Raw genomic sequence first — 16,874 nt, forward strand, 5'->3', positions numbered from 1 at the left:
CAGGGCCAGTCTGTCCTGTATGGGCTGTTAAAAGTCTATTTAGTCTTCCTAGTGCTACTCCCTTTTTAACATTGCATCTCTTCCTCCCCCTTCCAGATTAATTAATTATTTCTTTTCTCTCCTGCAGCTAGCAGGTGCTCTGATTACCATTTTGCACTGTAGTTAGCTAAAGCTGCTGATTTACAAAAAAATATCATGATCATTATGTTATAATTGTGCTGTTTTGATGGTAAACAAAAATGATGAGCAATGACTTTGGCTTGCCACTATGTAAAAATCAGAATTTAAGGCCTCCTCCCTCTGAGGAAATGAGAGCGAACCATATTCACATATCCCTAAAGAGAATCTACTAATCAGGAAGGAAAAAGAAATAATTAATAGAACTAAAAACAAAGGACCAAATGGAAGAATGCAGGAAAAAGTGATGCTAGTGCTAAAGGCAACATATACATTGTAGGCTCTTTCTTGTGGAAATGCATTTCTGTTGCGAATCTGGCATAGAAGGAGACTAACTTATAAGTAGACACTATCACATGCAGGTTAGGTCTCCCTAAAAGCAGCCAATGGGAGCTGATGGAACATTAGTGAGAAAAATAGTTGAAAATGGCAGTAAAGAGAGTGGAAGAGTGCAACTGGAGAGTTGAGAGTGGGTTTGGGTGAGGGAAGCTGTGATGAAGAGCAGCTTAAAGCCGACTGACTGAAAGAGTCAGTTTGTGACAAAAGCTCCTAATTGCTGGAATAGGGAAAAGTTCAAAGGTGTAATGGAAAAGAAACCTTGTAACCACTACCTGACTTTCTTCAGTGTTATGTTCAAACCATAAATAAAAGCCGCGCAAACGGAAACTGCTTTTTGGCGGTTTACGTTTGCGCCGCAAAAGCGCCGGGAGTTTCCGGCTCTTCCGGCTGCTCCGCGGCTTTACGTGCGAAATCCACGCAGATCCTGCGTGGTGAAGTGGGGGGTCGCGCCAGCTGAAGGTGAGTGCGAAAACGCCCAATGGGAAGTAGATCTGGGATGAAAAAATGAAATACTTCTTTACACAGTGAGTGATTAGAATGTGGAATTTGCTGCCAGAGGGTGTAGTGATGGCCCCAAGCATAAATAGCTTTAAAAGGTAATTAGATAAGTGGAGGACAAGTGTATTTATGGCTACTAGCCATGGTGATTAAAGGGAATCTCCCCATTCAGATGCAGTAAACCTCTGAATGTCAGTGCCAAGAGGCAACATCGGGGCAGGCCTTGGCCACTACATCTTATTTTTGGCCACTGTGTGAGACAGGATGCTGGACTAGATGGACCACTGGTCTGACCCAGCAGGGCTCTTATGTTCTTCATGTACTTTTTAATGTGTAATTTGGACACAGCAGATGCATTTAAGGGCCCAGAAAAGTACAGATTGGGAGTTGTCAAACTTAACCTGTACCGTTCTTTCAAAGCCTGGAGAAGGAACCTTTTTAAAAATGAGCCGGCTAGCTCTGACCTGGATAGCCCAGGCAACCCCAATCCCATCAGACTCTAACAAGTACTTGGATAGGAGACCTCCTTGGAACACCAGCAGTAGGGAGGCGGGGGCAGGATTTATTCAGCCACCTCTCTGAATATCCTCCGTGTTCCAATTAGGGGTCAGTCACCAGAGGTCACCATGACTTCCAGGTGTGCACACACACAAAAATACAAAAAAAAAATGAGCTGGCCAATTCAGAATAAGGATCCAACTATTTTAAAAAATGTGATGGTACACTTACTGGTTACTCTCTGTGTAAAGTAGTATTTCCTTGTCTCCATCCTGAACCTTTTTTCGACATGCATATCTGCTGTCCATCAATTCCCCTTTCAGTTATATTCTCCCATAAACTAAAATGTTCAAAAACTCCTAGGAAGTTTTCTCCCAGGAAGGTTTTCTAACCCCTTAATCATCTTGACTGCCCTTTCCTCCCTTTTTTTCAGCTCTGTAATATCCTTTTTTGATATCCTTTTTGATAAGACATGCATGGTAGCAAATGAAATCCTGGTTCAACTGTCAATCTTTTCCCAAATCCCTGCTTCAGGTAGAATGCCCACTTTTTCTTGTGGTTACCCACTGTATGTACATTTATTGATTCAATTCTTGCCCTGTTAATGAAGAAAATAAGGCCTTCTTTACAGGCAGGGGAAATTTACTTGTTGATGTTTTGTGAAGCTAATGTTTGGGCAGAGTGCAGGGAAGGTGTTTCCAGATCAGCCACACTGTTGTCGATGTGTTAAATCTATTTAACCCTATCATGAACATAAGAACATAAGAGAAGCCATGTTGGATCAGATAGATGGCCCATCCAGTCCAACGCTCTGTGCCACACAATGGCCAAAAAACCAGGCGTCATCAGGAGGTCCACCATTGGGACCAGGACACTAGAAGCCCTCCCACTGTTGCCCCCCCCAAGCACCAAGAATACAGAGCATCACTGCCCTAGACAGAGAGTTCCAACAATACACTGTGGCTAATAACCACTGATGGACCTCTGCTCCATACCTTTGTTAAGATGCTTTGTTGCAGTTACTTTTTTATACTTTTTATGTTGATCCAATCCCCTCTTGAAGCTGTCTATGCTTGTAGCCGCTGCCGCCTCCTGTGGCAGTAAATTCCATGTGCTAATCATCCTTTGGGTGAAGAAGTACTTCCTTTTATCAGTTCTAACCCGACTGCTCAGCAATTTCATTGAATGTCCATGGGTTCTCATATTGTGAGAAAGGGAGAAAAGTACTTCTTTCGCTACCTTCTCTATCCCGTGCATAATCTTGTAAACCTCTATCATATCACCCCTCAGTCAACGTTTCTCCAAGCTAAAAAGCCCCAAGTGTTTTTAACCTTTCTTCATAGGGAAAGTGTTCCAGCCCTTTAATCATTCTAATTTCCCTTTTCTGCACTTTTTCCAATGCTATAATATCTTTTTCGAGGTGTGGTGACCAGAACACAGTACTGAAAGCAGAAGACCAAAGGAAAAAATTAAACAGTGCTTTCATGTTTAGAAGTATTTTAGATATTTTTAAAAAGTTCTATGGTCTCTCAATATGCTATGTTCCAATATATCTTTTTTTTTTTGCTTAGTATCTTCAGTAGTGCCAGTTTAATTGTAGTTGTTTATTGAATCCTGAAAGTTACCATAATGATGTTTCTTGCTTCTGGCAAAAGTATCATCTGTTACAGCTCAATGACTTTACTGGAGTGGGTAATTTAGTCTGACGTATTTAGAATTCTAGCAATAGATTGTAGCATCGGTAATGCTGTTTTCTTTCCCTCTCTTTAGCAAGGACTGAAAATAGTTCATCATGCAGATAAGACACTAGCCAGCTTTTGTAAATGGCAGAAGAGCATCAACCCCAAAAGTGATGCCAATGCGCTGCATCATGACGTGGCGGTTCTTCTAACCAGGTATGGATGCAGTGATTGAGACATAATTCTAGTAAAGGAGGAGGACACAGAGATTTTGGGGGTGGGAATGAGATTCACAACAAGACATCAAGGTGTACTCTTGAAAGCAGAGAAATAAATCTTGATTATATGGTAAAAAGAAGTGTGCTTTTAAAGATGTTTTGTTGCAGTTACTTTTTATACCTCTTTATGTTAAATCATGTTATCAGAACAGACCAAATATTCATTGCTTTAAAAAAAAACAAGCAAAAGGACTGTGCTTTCAGTTTGCCTATCTTCTGTCCATTTCATTAGCAACAGCCATTGACTATATAGAACCTGGTATGTGGTACGGAGTGGTAAGCTGCAGTACTGTTAATGGGGCTCCCTTGATGGGAGCACATTCAGCCAGTGCTGAAAGAGCTGCACTGGCTACCTATCGTGTTCCGAGTCCATTTCATGGTGTTGGTATTGACCTTTAAAGCCCTTTATGGTCAGGGGCCTGCCTATCTACGAGACCGCCTTTCTCCACATGTTCCCCAGAGAGCACTGTGTTTAGGGACACAGAATCTACTGTACATCCCTGGACCAAAGGAGGCTAGGCTATGCTCTACACGGGCTAGGGACTTCTTGGTGTCAGCACCATAAATGTGTAATGCTCTCCCAGAGGCCATAAGGGCCCTGCAGGATTTCTCTGCTTTCCACAGGGCCTGCAAAACTGAATTGTTCCAACAGGCCTTTAAAATCTAACCAGGAGAGGACTATCACCCCACTTCATTACAGAGCTACAATACTATGTGCTCACCATCAGAAAAGAAGAACTCGCTTATGTTGAAGTGGTACAGCACCACATATTGGTTTAAATTGTAACTGTATTTTATTGGTTTTTAAATTGTACATATAAATGTTGTTAGCCCCCCCTGAGTCTGCTTGAGGAAAAGGCGGAATAGAAATTTAAGGTAAATTTAAAAAATACTGCAGTCCAAGCTCTCTGCTCACAACCTGAGTTCGATCCCAGTGGAAGATGGATTCAGGTAGGCAGCTCAAGGTTAACTCAGCCTTCCATCCTTCCGAGGTCAATAAAATGAGTACCCAGCTTGCTGAGGGGAAAGCGTAGATGACTGGGGAAGGCAATGGCAAACTACCTCATAAAAAGTCTGCCATGAAAACATGATGCGACATCACCCCAGAGTCGGAAACAACTGGTGCTTGCACAGAGGACTACCTTTACCTTTTTATGTTGGCTTTAGATCATATCAAGCCTGAACTCTCCCTAGAAGCTAAAATATCTAAACTGTGGCTATTATAATGTTGTCACTTTCCTGTCCACTGGAAAAGAAAATAATGCCAGGAAAAGTTGAAGGCAGCAAGAAAAGAGGAAGTCTCAACTGGAGATGGATTGACTCAGTCAAGGAACCCACGGCCCTCGGTCTGCAAGACCTGAGCAAGGCTGTTAATGATAGTACATTTTGGAGACAATTAATGCATAGGTGCTCACTGTAAGTCAGAAGCAACTTGATGACACTTAACAAACACACACAACAATGTGATCGGGGATTGCACATATCCCTTTATAAATGTCACCCTGCTCTTGGGTCTCTAGAAGATGACAGCAGCCTTCTTGCCACTGGGAAGGGGGGGCGGGGTGGACAGAGACAGATGGAAGCCCAGCATTGCAGTTAATTCCGATAAGCCATTTTGGTGGTCATTAACTCACAGAGTTGCCATAAGTTGGAAGTGACTTGATGGTACTTCACACACACACACACACACAAGCAATGAGAGCCAGAGTTGTGGGTGCTGCTCAGAAGTGAAGCATGAAACTCCCCTGTCTTTCTCAAATGGCAGAATGATATGGACATCAATCTGCTTTGTATTACCTTTCGTTGTTGTTTCAGCCCAGTTAACATTAACTAACAATCACCAGACCCCAACTTGTGATTCTTTTAATCTGCTAAAAAAACATTTCCATGACTCTGCATACTGACTGACTGCCCACTTTCTCTATATTTAGGACTGCTTGCCATTCCATACTATTGTCTGATGAAGTGTGTTTAGAAAGCTTACATTCTGAATAAAACTTTGTTGGTCTTAAAGGTGCAGCTTGACTCTTGCTTTGTTCTACTGCTTCAGACCAACACGGCTGCCCACCTGGATCTTTCTCAGATGGCACCATTGCGCAATGACTGCTCAATACAGATTTGCAAAACGGTACAAAAAAGCTCTTATCCAGCATTCATGGGGAATGGGGGTGGTGAACATCAAAACAGAAGAACAGAAGAGAAGCCATGTTGGATCAGGCCAATGGCCCATCCAGTCCAACACTCCAAATCACACAGTGGCCAAAAAAACCAAGTGCCATCAGGAGGTCCATCAGTGGGGCTAGAAGCCCTCCCACTGTGCTGGTTAATCAAGCATGATAGAAACTCATTGTTCAGCCATGCCACCTACAGAGAGAGGAATCTTCTGCGACCAAGCACCATCTCATTCTGGGAACACCATGGCCACAGACCGCATGCCTGGTGGGACCCTTCACCAAGGAGGCACCCAAGGACAATATCATTTGGCAGCACTGGCCGTTTAAACCCCAGTAATGTCTGGAGACTTCCAGCTAGTCAGCTGTAGAGATGGGGTGTGTTGACTCTGGAACATGCAGGGATATAGTAGCTGAAGATGATTAGTGTGCCTTTTGAGAAATAGAAACTTTGAGCTGGAAGGAACCCCAAGGGTCATTGAACATGTGCAGGAAGTTCATAGCTACCTCACCTCTCACTTGCCCAGTGACTCTTGCTCTGTGTCCAAGTAACTATGTGTTCTGGATAACCAAATGCTGGATGGCGTTGCTTTTATTGTGCCAAGCCTTTTTAAAGGGAGGAACAGTGGGGAGCAATTGAGCCAATTCACATCTGAATGGGGGGTAGATCAGCACTGGCAAACAGAATTGGTTTATTTTAGGGGGGAAAATCCTGTCCACTGTTTTTGTGACAACATAACACATAATACTGAAAATGGTTTGGACCTTCTTCCCCACCAAAGAAGCAACAGTGGTCTGTGCAAATGTAATCCCAGGAACAGAAATGTTTTCAGTGCGATGGCTCTGACCTGCACTCCATTAATGGGGTCATTGTCTTCAGAGAAAGGGATCTGCTCTTCTTATCCTGTATATAGCCCATTAATTCCTTTCCTGCCACTTCTCCCCAGACTCCCAGGCGGAATAATAGCTTTACTGACAGCCCAGCTAGAGGTCAAGGCAATGGAATCGAAGTCCTGACTGACAGCAACAGGGAATACTTACTGGCTCTGCTCAAGTTCCGGCTAGGCAAAGCTGCTAACACCTTTCCCTCAGAATTCTAGTAATTTGAAATTTTAAAAACCCACACAGAGCAGTGGAATGTGCCCTTTTGCAGGAGGGGTTCATTTACAGGGGAATCCAGTAATATTTGTAGTCCTTCCGTTTTTTAAGAAACATAATCTTAATGTCCAGCTATATTAAATTATGATGTAAAACACTAACTATGCCCGCACATATCTAGTTTTGCTTGACAAAAATTTATACAGTGTGGAGGAAAAGAAGCCCTCAAATGAACCTTTACCTCCCAGCCTGAGGTCAGTTAAGGCTAGAAATAATTTAGGCTTTCTTCAGTCAGTCTCTTGGCTCATTTTGACAAACAATGCAGTTTCCTTTGATCCTGAGTCTGTCTGATCTTTATTTACTTTCTGCACAGTGGACTTTGGGGAGAACACCTTGCACATTCAGCAGGCTTATGGGTGAAGTACATCATGCCATTCAGACATACTGGCCCCACAAACAGTATGATCATTGGATCTTCTTCGTGGTCTCTGTGCAGTCCCACACATGGGTCTTGCCGCAGGCAACGGATCCATACCTCGGAGCTCCAATAGCTCGCCTATAGCGTCTTTTGGCGCGCTTTCCTCCCGCCCTGGGGAGCAGGCAGCGATCGCGCATGCCTGGAGCGGGGGAAGAGCGCCCACTCCACTCAGTTTCTTCCCTACCGCCGCCCGGACAACACCCTCCTCGCTGCGTTCCTCCTTAGCTCGTCTATTACCTCATCCTTTGCGTTTCCTTCTCTTCACCTTCACTGGTATCGTATTCCTCCTCTTCTTATATTCCCTTTTCGTCCCGGAAAAATTTAAAAAAAAAAAAAAAGGCCCGTCTCTGCGCTATCTTTCCCCTCTTCTCCCTCCCCTCCCTCCCTTGTCCGGAGCGCATGGAAGAGAAAGTTACCTTTAAAAAGTGCACGCGCTGTGGGACCAAAATCCCCTCCTCAGACGGCCACAGCCACTGCCTATTTTGCCTGGGGGAAGCCCACCGAGTCGACTCTTGCCCTCACTATGCGAACTTCGGCAAGCAGGCCCGTAAGAACCGTGCAGCCAGGCTCCGGAGTTTCCTGATTGAGTTGTCCCTGAGGGCTATGCCCGCGTCGGACTCGCCGCCTCCCCAACAACGAGTGGGAGATTCGGCCTCTACGGACGTGTCTCTCTCTAAACAGAAGCACAAGTCCGAGAAGAAATCATCGAAGCACGCCGATACCGGCCATAAGGCTTCGAAGAAATCGCGCCATCTTGAATCCACGGATTCGGCGCCCAAAAAAGCTCGTCATTCCGAATCGGCTGATTCGGCTCCGAGGAAACTCCACCAGTCTCATTCGGCTCCTAAGAAGCCTCGGGCACCTACCTCGACTTCGACATTCATGGATCCCACGGCCCCAGCGCAGCCGTCACTTCCGCTTGAATTGTCGGCCCCGTCGGACGTCATCACCGACATGTCGCAACTGACGCCTCACTCATCCACAGCAGTGGAGGTCATACCAATTCAATCCCATTCACCTTCGGTGCACAGCGTGGTTCCTGCGGACTTTCTACAACCCGACCTGACTACCGATTCGACTCAGGCATACCTTAAACCTCCTCTTCGGATCGGATCCTTCCGAGATATCGGGATTTCTCCCCTGTACAGGGACTCCGCTACTCAGGCTCCAGCTAACCAAGGTCGTTCTCGTTCGCCTACTCATCGAATCCGTTCTCGTTCACCCACCCATCGAATCCAATCCCGGTCGCCGACTCTCCGAGGCCGCTCCAGATCTCCACGTAGGCGCCGAGATTCCGGCTCTTCGGGTTACTATCAGGACTACTATGCCTCTGCAAGGTACGACCGCCATTACTCTCGGTCTCCTTCGCCTAGACGCCGGCCTTGCCACCATTCTTCTCGGTCCCCATCTGTGGAGGGATCACGTTACTCCCCGTACTCAGCAATCCGGTACGAAGACTCCCCTGGACCCCGTGGGTGTGATCGGCTTCGTGATTCCCCACGACTCCGTGATCTCGATCGGTTTCCAGATTCTCCCCGACCCCGTGATCGATATTATCCACGGCCCCGTGATCAAGATCGGACCCGAGAACCTGATTACTCTCGCTATTCCCCTCGACTCCGTGACCACCGTCGGGTTCGGGAGCATGAATACCACTCCAATCTGGAGCCGCTTCGAGCCCGGGACCACTATCATCACCGTGACGTTGCTAGGCCGCGCACTCCATCGGCCTCGGCTTCGATTGCTCCCCCGGTCTCCACTCCTACGGACCAGCGTGATCAGATCATCAAGCCTAAGACCGTCCCTTCGGACCCGATCCCGCCTCCACATCCTCCTTCGGGTGAGGACTTCCACTCCGAAGCCGACTCGTCAGCATCATCAGACTCTGAGGACCATCCAGACTCGGTAGTCTCGGACTCGGCGCCACAGCCCCGACTTTCCCCATCGGATGCGTCCAAGGCCTATCTCCATCTGATCACCACCATGGCCGAAGCCTTAAACATTACTCTTCCGTCGGACTCACCAAAGGTCTCTGACATCGTACATGACCTCGTACAAGCGGACTTCCCACCGGGTTCATTGCTTCCAATGCTACCTGTGCACCTCGAAGGCCTCCGCGAGACCTGGGACAAGCCTGCTTCAGTCCCACCCACCTCTAAACGCTTTGACTCTCTCTACAGAGTTCACGCTCCTGAGGCTAAATTTCTTGCTTCTCATCCAGCACCTAATTCTATTATTGTGCATTCAGCCACAAAGGCTAAGCCCTCCAGACATCCGACACCTCCAGACCGAGAGGGCAGGAAATTGGACACTTTGGCCAGGAAAATGTTCAACCTTGCTTCCACAAATTCCAAGCTGAACAACTATCTAGCCTACTTTTCGGCTTACATCTTCAACTTGGCCAACCAATTTACGCCTCTCATCCCTTCCCTTCCTGAACCTTCTCAAAGGACGGCCTCTGGCTTGGTATCAGAACTGTCTAGAGTGTCAAAAAAACAGATAAACACCATACGCCACGCTGTTTCCTGCTCTTCCAGGGTCTTTGCGTCCTCTGTTGCCCTGCGTCGCCACGCCTGGCTAAGGTCCACCAACTTACAACCGGACATTAAGCAAAAGATTGAAGACCTCCCTTTTGATGGTCTGGGCCTCTTCCATGCTTCTACCGACGAGGTTCTCACCTCAGTAGATGATGGATGCAAGCGTGCGAAGCGCTTGGGAGTTTCCCAACCGTTCTCCCAACAGTTCAACCGTACAAAACCCTGGAGACCATCATTCCAGAAGCGTCAACGATCACCCAAGCGGAATGACTTCTGGAAGAGAAAGAGTGTACAGCAGAAGCCTCAGTTTCAACAAAGACCTCGGTCACAACAGCTCAAAAAGTCCTCCCTTCCTTCCAAACAGTCTCTTTGACTTTCCTCAAACCCCACCTGCTTTCCGCACACGTCTATCACCATTCCTTCCCACTTGGAACTCGATCACAACCGACTCCTGGGTGCTGACCATCGTGCGCCTAGGTTATGCAATCGAGTTCATTTCTCCACCTCGCCACCACTACTTCATAGCTACCCCCCCCCCCCGTCTTCACTCCTCCATCAGGAGATCCTGGACTTGCTCCAGAAAAACGCGATAGAGCCCGTCCCTCCGCTACATCGAGGGACAGGCTTCTATTCAAGATATTTCCTGGTCCCCAAGAGGGATGGAGGCAAGCGTCCCATTCTAGATCTGAGGAAGCTCAACAAGCACATCGAATACAGGAAGTTCAGAGTGATCTCCCTGCAGTCCATCTTGCCCCTCATCCCCAGGAATTCCTGGATGGCTTCTCTAGATCTTCAAGACGCTTACTTCCATGTGACCATCCGACCTCAACATCGGAAGTATCTGCGGTTTGCCATGGGCCAGGACCACTTCCAATATGTGTCTCTACCATTCAGCCTCTCCACTGCGCCCCGCGTTTTCACCAAGTGCATGGCAGTAGTGGCAGCTGCGCTTCGCATCCGGAACATCCCAGTCTTCCCATACATCGACGACTGGCTTTTTGTAGCTCCGACCCAACAGCAACTGCAGCACAACCTCAACACAGCTCTCACCCTCCTGAGTTCCCTGGGCCTTCGCGTGAATGCATCAAAATCACACCTACCCAGGACCTCAAGTTTATAGGCGCCCTTCTACGCACTTCTCTCCATCGTGTTTTTCTCCCCGAGGATCGGGCAATAACTATCATTGCCCTGGCCAAGTCAGTTCAACAACAACCTTGTCAGTCTGCGTTCACAATCCAACGCCTGCTGGGCCTTATGGCCGCCACAACATCTGTCCTTCACTTTGCCAGGCTACGGATGCGACAACTACAGCTCTGGTTTGTACGAGCACAACCACAAAGCGTTTTGCTTACTGTTCCGCAGAGAGCGCTTCTATCTCTCACGTGGTGGACTGTACCCAACAATCTCCTCGAGGGCAAGCCGTTTCTACCGACTCCCCCGATGACCATAGTAACAACAGATGCCTCCAAATGGGGATGGGGAGCCCACTTAGAGGACAAAACCGTCAGAGGACTTTGGACTACCTCCGAGAGAGCCATGCACATAAACTGCTTAGAACTGATTGCGGTGCACAGAGCTCTTCAATCCTTTCTCCCACTGATAAGGGGTCGGCACATTCAGATCTCCACGGACAATATGGCAACAGTTTACTACATAAACAAGCAGGGGGGCACCAGATCCCTCTGTCTGTGCCGTATAGCCGTACTGCTCTGGGAATGGTGTGTCAAGCACAACATATACATGACTGCCATTCATCTCCCAAGTGTGGAGAATACTCTGGCCGACTCCCTCAGCAGGGTTCGCATAGACGACCATGAATGGTCCATCAATCCGACCTACCTTCGGCGTATCTTCCAATGCTTCGGAACACCCAAGGTGGACGTCTTTGCTTCCAGGGACAATGCCAAATGTCCTCAATTTTATTCCAGGAGGGGCAACGACGCCTTCCTACACAACTGGACAGGTCCCCTTCACTACTTCTTCCCACCAACCCCCCTTCTGACACGGGTGTTGGTGAAGATAGCACGGGATGGCACGGACTGCATCCTCATTGCGCCATGGTGGCCTCGGCAACCGTGGTTCACGAGGCTTCTTCAAATGTCCCGCCACACTTACCGCCGGCTTCCTCCTGTGGGCGACCTTCTCTCTCAGGCCAGCGGTCAGGTTCTACATCACAACCCTCGAGTCCTGGCCCTGGCAGCCTGGAGAATACATCCGCCTGCCTCTCTACAGAGGTAGCCAACATTATCCTCAACGCTAGGAAGCCTTCCACTAGACTTTCGTATCAACGTAAATGGAAGCGCTTCTGTTCCTTTGCGACATCTAATCATCTGCAGCCAGAATCAGCACCCCTTAACCTGATCCTTGATTATCTACTTTCTCTACAGAAATCAGGACTCTGTTATTCCTCCTTAAAGGTTCACCTTTCTGCAGTTTCTGCTTTCCACAACCCGGTTGATGGCAAAACAGTGTTCTCCCATCCTTTGTCTAAGTCCTTTCTTAAGGGCATGTTGCACCTCAATCCACCTGTTAAGCCCTTCGTCCCGACTTGGAGTTTATCGTTAGTCCTTTCCTGCCTGATGAAAGTTCCCTTTGAACCTATGGCTACCATAGACCTCAACCTTCTTTCCTGGAAGACAGCATTGCTGGTAGCCCTTACCTCAGGTAAACGGGCAAGTGACTTACGCGCCTTCCGTCACGATCCTACCTACACTATTTTTCACAGGGACAAAGTTGTTCTGCGACCGGACCCTGCGTTCCTTCCTAAGGTCGTCTCCCAGTTCCACTTATCAACTTCAACTTCTCTACCAACGTTTTTCTCCAACCCATCCGACCAGGGACAACGAGCCCTGCATTCTTTGGACGTTAGAAGGGCTTTATCTTTCTACCTTGATCGTACACAACCTTTCCGTAAGGACCCTAATCTGTTTGTGGCCTACGGGAATCCTCACAGAGGACACAAAATTTCTACCCAAAGACTGTCTAAATGGGTAGTTAGTGCCATCAGGTTGTGCTACGAACTGGCTAAACAGCCTCTGCCCGAAGGTCTTAAGGCCCACTCTACTAGAGCGGTCTCGACGTCTTCGGCTTTTCTGCAAGGCGTCTCCCTAGAGGACATTTGTGCGGCTGCATCGTGGTCCTCTCCATCCACGTTCGTCTCCCATTATGCTTTAGACGTTCGTGCGAGACGGGACGCCTCCTTTGGTCAAGCGGTCCTCAGATCCATCTTCCACTGAAGCCAGGGGTGAGTGCATCCGCTTCCATCTCTATGTTGCATAATATGATGTGGTTGCATATGATGTGATTGGATTACGTGACTAACTTTCTTCTTTACCAGCACCCTCCTCCAGGACATTTAGCTGGCTAGTCACCCATGTGTGGGACTGCACAGAGACCACGAAGAAGATAAACAGGTTGCTTACCTGTAACTGATGATCTTCGAGTGGTCATCTGTGCAGTCACACACGCCCACCCAGCCTTCCCCGCTGCTGGCCTCTTATAATTGTTGCTTAACCTTGTATACTGTTAGTGCCAACGGCGGCTGGAAGAAACTGAGTGGAGTGGGCGCTCTTCCCCCGCTCCAGGCATGCGCGATCGCTGCCTGCTCCCCAGGGCGGGAGGAAAGCGCGCCAAAAGACGCTATAGGCGAGCTATTGGAGCTCCGAGGTATGGATCCGTTGCCTGCGGCAAGACCCATGTGTGTGACTGCACAGATGACCACTCGAAGATCATCAGTTACAGGTAAGCAACATGTTTTTCTTCATACTGTGTGTGGCTCTGTTCTTACCAGTCCTGGATTATATAAACATTTTTTGTCCTGGCCCTCCTATGTAGTAACCTAGGGGTCCCTATTGTGGCACCTGCAGATACCTTTTCTGGCTCCTGCCAAGTGTTTTTAGATAGTGGGCAGGGACCAATGGGGCTTTTGCCCACCTGGCTTCTGATTGGCCATTGGAGATTTGATTGGCTGGGCAAATTTTTAAAAATGTTGGCTTGGCAGCAGTTGCCACCACACCACATAAGAACATAAGAGAAGCCATGTTGGATCAGGCCAATGGCCCATTCAGTCCAACACTCTGTGTCACACAGTGGCCAATATATGTGTGTGTGCCCTGAGGGATGGCTGCCTTCCAGGGGTCATTTTGTAGAAAAAGAGGTGCTGGAGCTCATTAGTGCAACTAATTTACATAGCTCATTTGTATATGCCACACACACCTGACATCACCGGAAAGTGTACTAGATTGTATCAGCTCAGCATCTACCTTACAATGCTTCTTGAATTATAATTGTCATAATAAAACCTTACTCCCATCATACTTTTAAAAATTACTTTCTCCTATGTTGCCACAGTGGCATGATGAAGAGTTCCATCTGTATGCTTTATATGCTTTGGTTATTTTCCCATTTTTTGTGGGGGGAAATATTAGAAAGTTTGTCAAATCTTTATTTATTTTTATTCATTTATCTGAGATTTATATCCCGCCCTTCCCACTAGGTGGCTCAGGGCAGCTTACAACATGTAAAACTAACATAAAATATAAAATTAAGCATTAAAATTCACATTACATAATTTATAATTAAAAATCTAAACATTTGTTATATACATAAAACATTAAAATCATTCAGCGGTCTTAAGTTACGCTCAGTTCAAATTCGATGTTCAGTGTTCAGTACTCAGTGCCAGTCAGTTGTAGGCCAGCCGGAAGAGGGCTGTCTTACAGGCCCTGCGGAATTGGGTAAGATCCCGCAGGGCCCTTACCTCTTCCGGCAGCTGGTTCCACCAAGATGGAGCCATTATGGAGAAGGCCCTGTCCCTTGTAGCTTTCAAACGGGCTTCTTTTGGCCCAGGGACAACCAGGAGGTTTTGAGTTCCCGATCTCAGTGCTCGCTGGGGAACGTGTGGGAAGAGACGGTCCCTCAGGTAGGCAGGTCCTAGGCCATATAGGGCTTTAAAGGTAATAACCAGCACCTTGTACCGAACTTGGTAGGATATTGACAGCCAGTGCAGAGCTCGAAGTCCCGGCTGAATGTGCTCCCACCTTGGGAGCCCCAATAACAACCGGGCGGCGGCGTTCTGCACCAGCTGCAATTTCCGGGTTCGGCACAGGGGCAGCCCCATGTAGAGGGCATTGCAGTAGTCCAACCTCGAGGTGACCGTAGCATGGATCACTGTTGCTAGATCGTTGCGCTCCAGGAAGGGAGCCAGCTGCCTTGCCCGCCTAAGATGGAAGAATGCGGACTTGGCAGTGGCTGCTATCTGGGCCTCCATTGTTAAGGAAGGCTCCAGAAGTACCCCCAGGCTCCTGACTCTATGCGTCGCAATCAGCGGCGCTCCGTCAAAAACCGGAAGGGGGATTTCCCTTCCCGGACCCCGACAGCCCAAGCAAAGGACCTCTGTCTTCGCCGGATTTAGCCTCAGCCCGCTCTGCTTGAGCCACCCAGCCACAGCCTGTAGTGCCCGGTCCAGATTTTGTGAGGCGCAGATCGGCTGGCCATTCATAAGCAGATAAAGCTGGGTGTCATCAGCATACTGGTGACAACCCAGCCCGTACCTTCGGACAATCTGGGCGAGGGGACGCATATAGATGTTAAATAACATCGGGGAAAGAACTGCACCCTGAGGCACCCCGCAATCAAGCGTGTGCCTACGGGACAGCTCATCCCCAATAGCGACCCTCTGTCCCCGACCTTCAAGGAAAGAGGAAAGCCATTGCAAGGCTAACCCCTGAATCCCCGCGTCGGCGAGACAGCGGGCCAGCAGCCGATGGTCGACCGTATCGAACGCCGCCGATAGGTCCAACAACATCAGTACCGCCGAGCCGCCGTGATCCAGATGCCGTTGCAGGTCATCTACTAGGGCGACCAGCACCGTCTCCGTCCCATGGCCCGGGCGGAAGCCGGACTGAAGGGCATCAAGGACGGAAGCGTCATCCAGGAAAGTCTGTAGCTGCATTGCCACAGCCCTCTCGATAAGTTTGCCCAGAAAGGGCAAATTCGAGACCGGCTGATAATGTGTCAATTGGGCCGGGTCTAATGATGTTTTTTTCAAGAGGGGATGGACCACCGCCTCTTTAAGCTGTGTTGGAAATTGCCCTTCCGTGAGGGATCTATTTATGATATCCCGCACAGGATATCTAAGCTCCCTCTGGCAGGATTTAATAAGCCAGGAGGGGCATGGGTCCAATTTACAGGTTGTTGGGCGAGCAGATAAGAGGATCCTGTCAACTTCCTCCAGGCTGAGAGGGCTGAAACCATCCAGAACATAATCCGAAGACAGGCCCGGAGCCTCGGTTTTGCTAACTGCCTCCAATGTGGCAGGAAGGTCAAGGCGGAGCAACGCGATCTTGTCCGCAAAGAAATTCGCAAAAGCCTCACAGCCAATCTCCAATTCTTTACAATTTGGTCTGCCCTGCGGCAGTGTTGTTAGACTCCGAATTATATTAAATAGTTGTGCCGGGCGCGATGTTGCGGACGCAATCTCAACCACAAAGTATGTTCTCTTTGCGGCTTTGATTGCCACCTCATAGGACTTCATAATCTCTCTATAAGATGTTCGAGTCGCTTCGTCTTAAGTACGCCGCCATTGCCTCTCTAGTCGTCTGAGTTCCCATTTTAGTTGTCGCAACCCCTGGTTATACCAGGGTGTTGACTTCAAACGGGAGCGCAGAGGACGTCTAGGTGCGATTTCTTCGATAGCTCTGGAGAGTCTATCATTCCAGGACTCCACCAGACCATCCAAGGAATCGCCAGGGGGCCCGGGATCCCGCAGGGCCGTCAGGAACCGTTCCGGGTCCATCAGGCTCCGCGGGCGAGCTAAAATACGCTCTCCGCCTAAACAGGTTTGGGGTGGCACACCCACGCGAGCCTTAAGGGCATAGTGATCCGACCATGGCACTGCTCTGGCAGTAATATCGTTCACTAAAACTCCCGCCGCGAAGACCAGGTCTAACATGTGCCCCGCCTGATGAGTGGGCGTTGTGACAACTTGAGAGAGTCCCAGTGTCGCCATGGATGACACCAGGTCCATCGCCTGACTGGAGGCCACGTCATCGGTGTGAACATTGAAGTCACCCAAGACCAGCAGCCTTGGGTACTCCAAGGCTTAAGAGTTCAACAAAATT

The 16,874-nt window shown here is 48.5% G+C and overlaps 1 protein-coding gene across 1 annotated transcript in view; it reads left to right on the forward strand.

Moving 5' to 3' along the window:
- ADAMTS12 (ADAM metallopeptidase with thrombospondin type 1 motif 12) overlaps positions 1 to 16,874 on the forward strand; it is a 247,400-nt gene that overhangs the window by 139,670 nt on the left and 90,856 nt on the right. The window contains exon 6 of the mRNA XM_060236596.1: positions 3,283 to 3,407. Coding sequence (XP_060092579.1) covers positions 3,283 to 3,407 — 125 coding nt within the window. The remainder of the gene's footprint in view (positions 1 to 3,282; positions 3,408 to 16,874) is intronic.

This window comes from Heteronotia binoei, chromosome 4 (genome assembly GCF_032191835.1).
Source record: "Heteronotia binoei isolate CCM8104 ecotype False Entrance Well chromosome 4, APGP_CSIRO_Hbin_v1, whole genome shotgun sequence".
NCBI classification, from domain to species: Eukaryota; Metazoa; Chordata; class Lepidosauria; order Squamata; family Gekkonidae; genus Heteronotia; species Heteronotia binoei.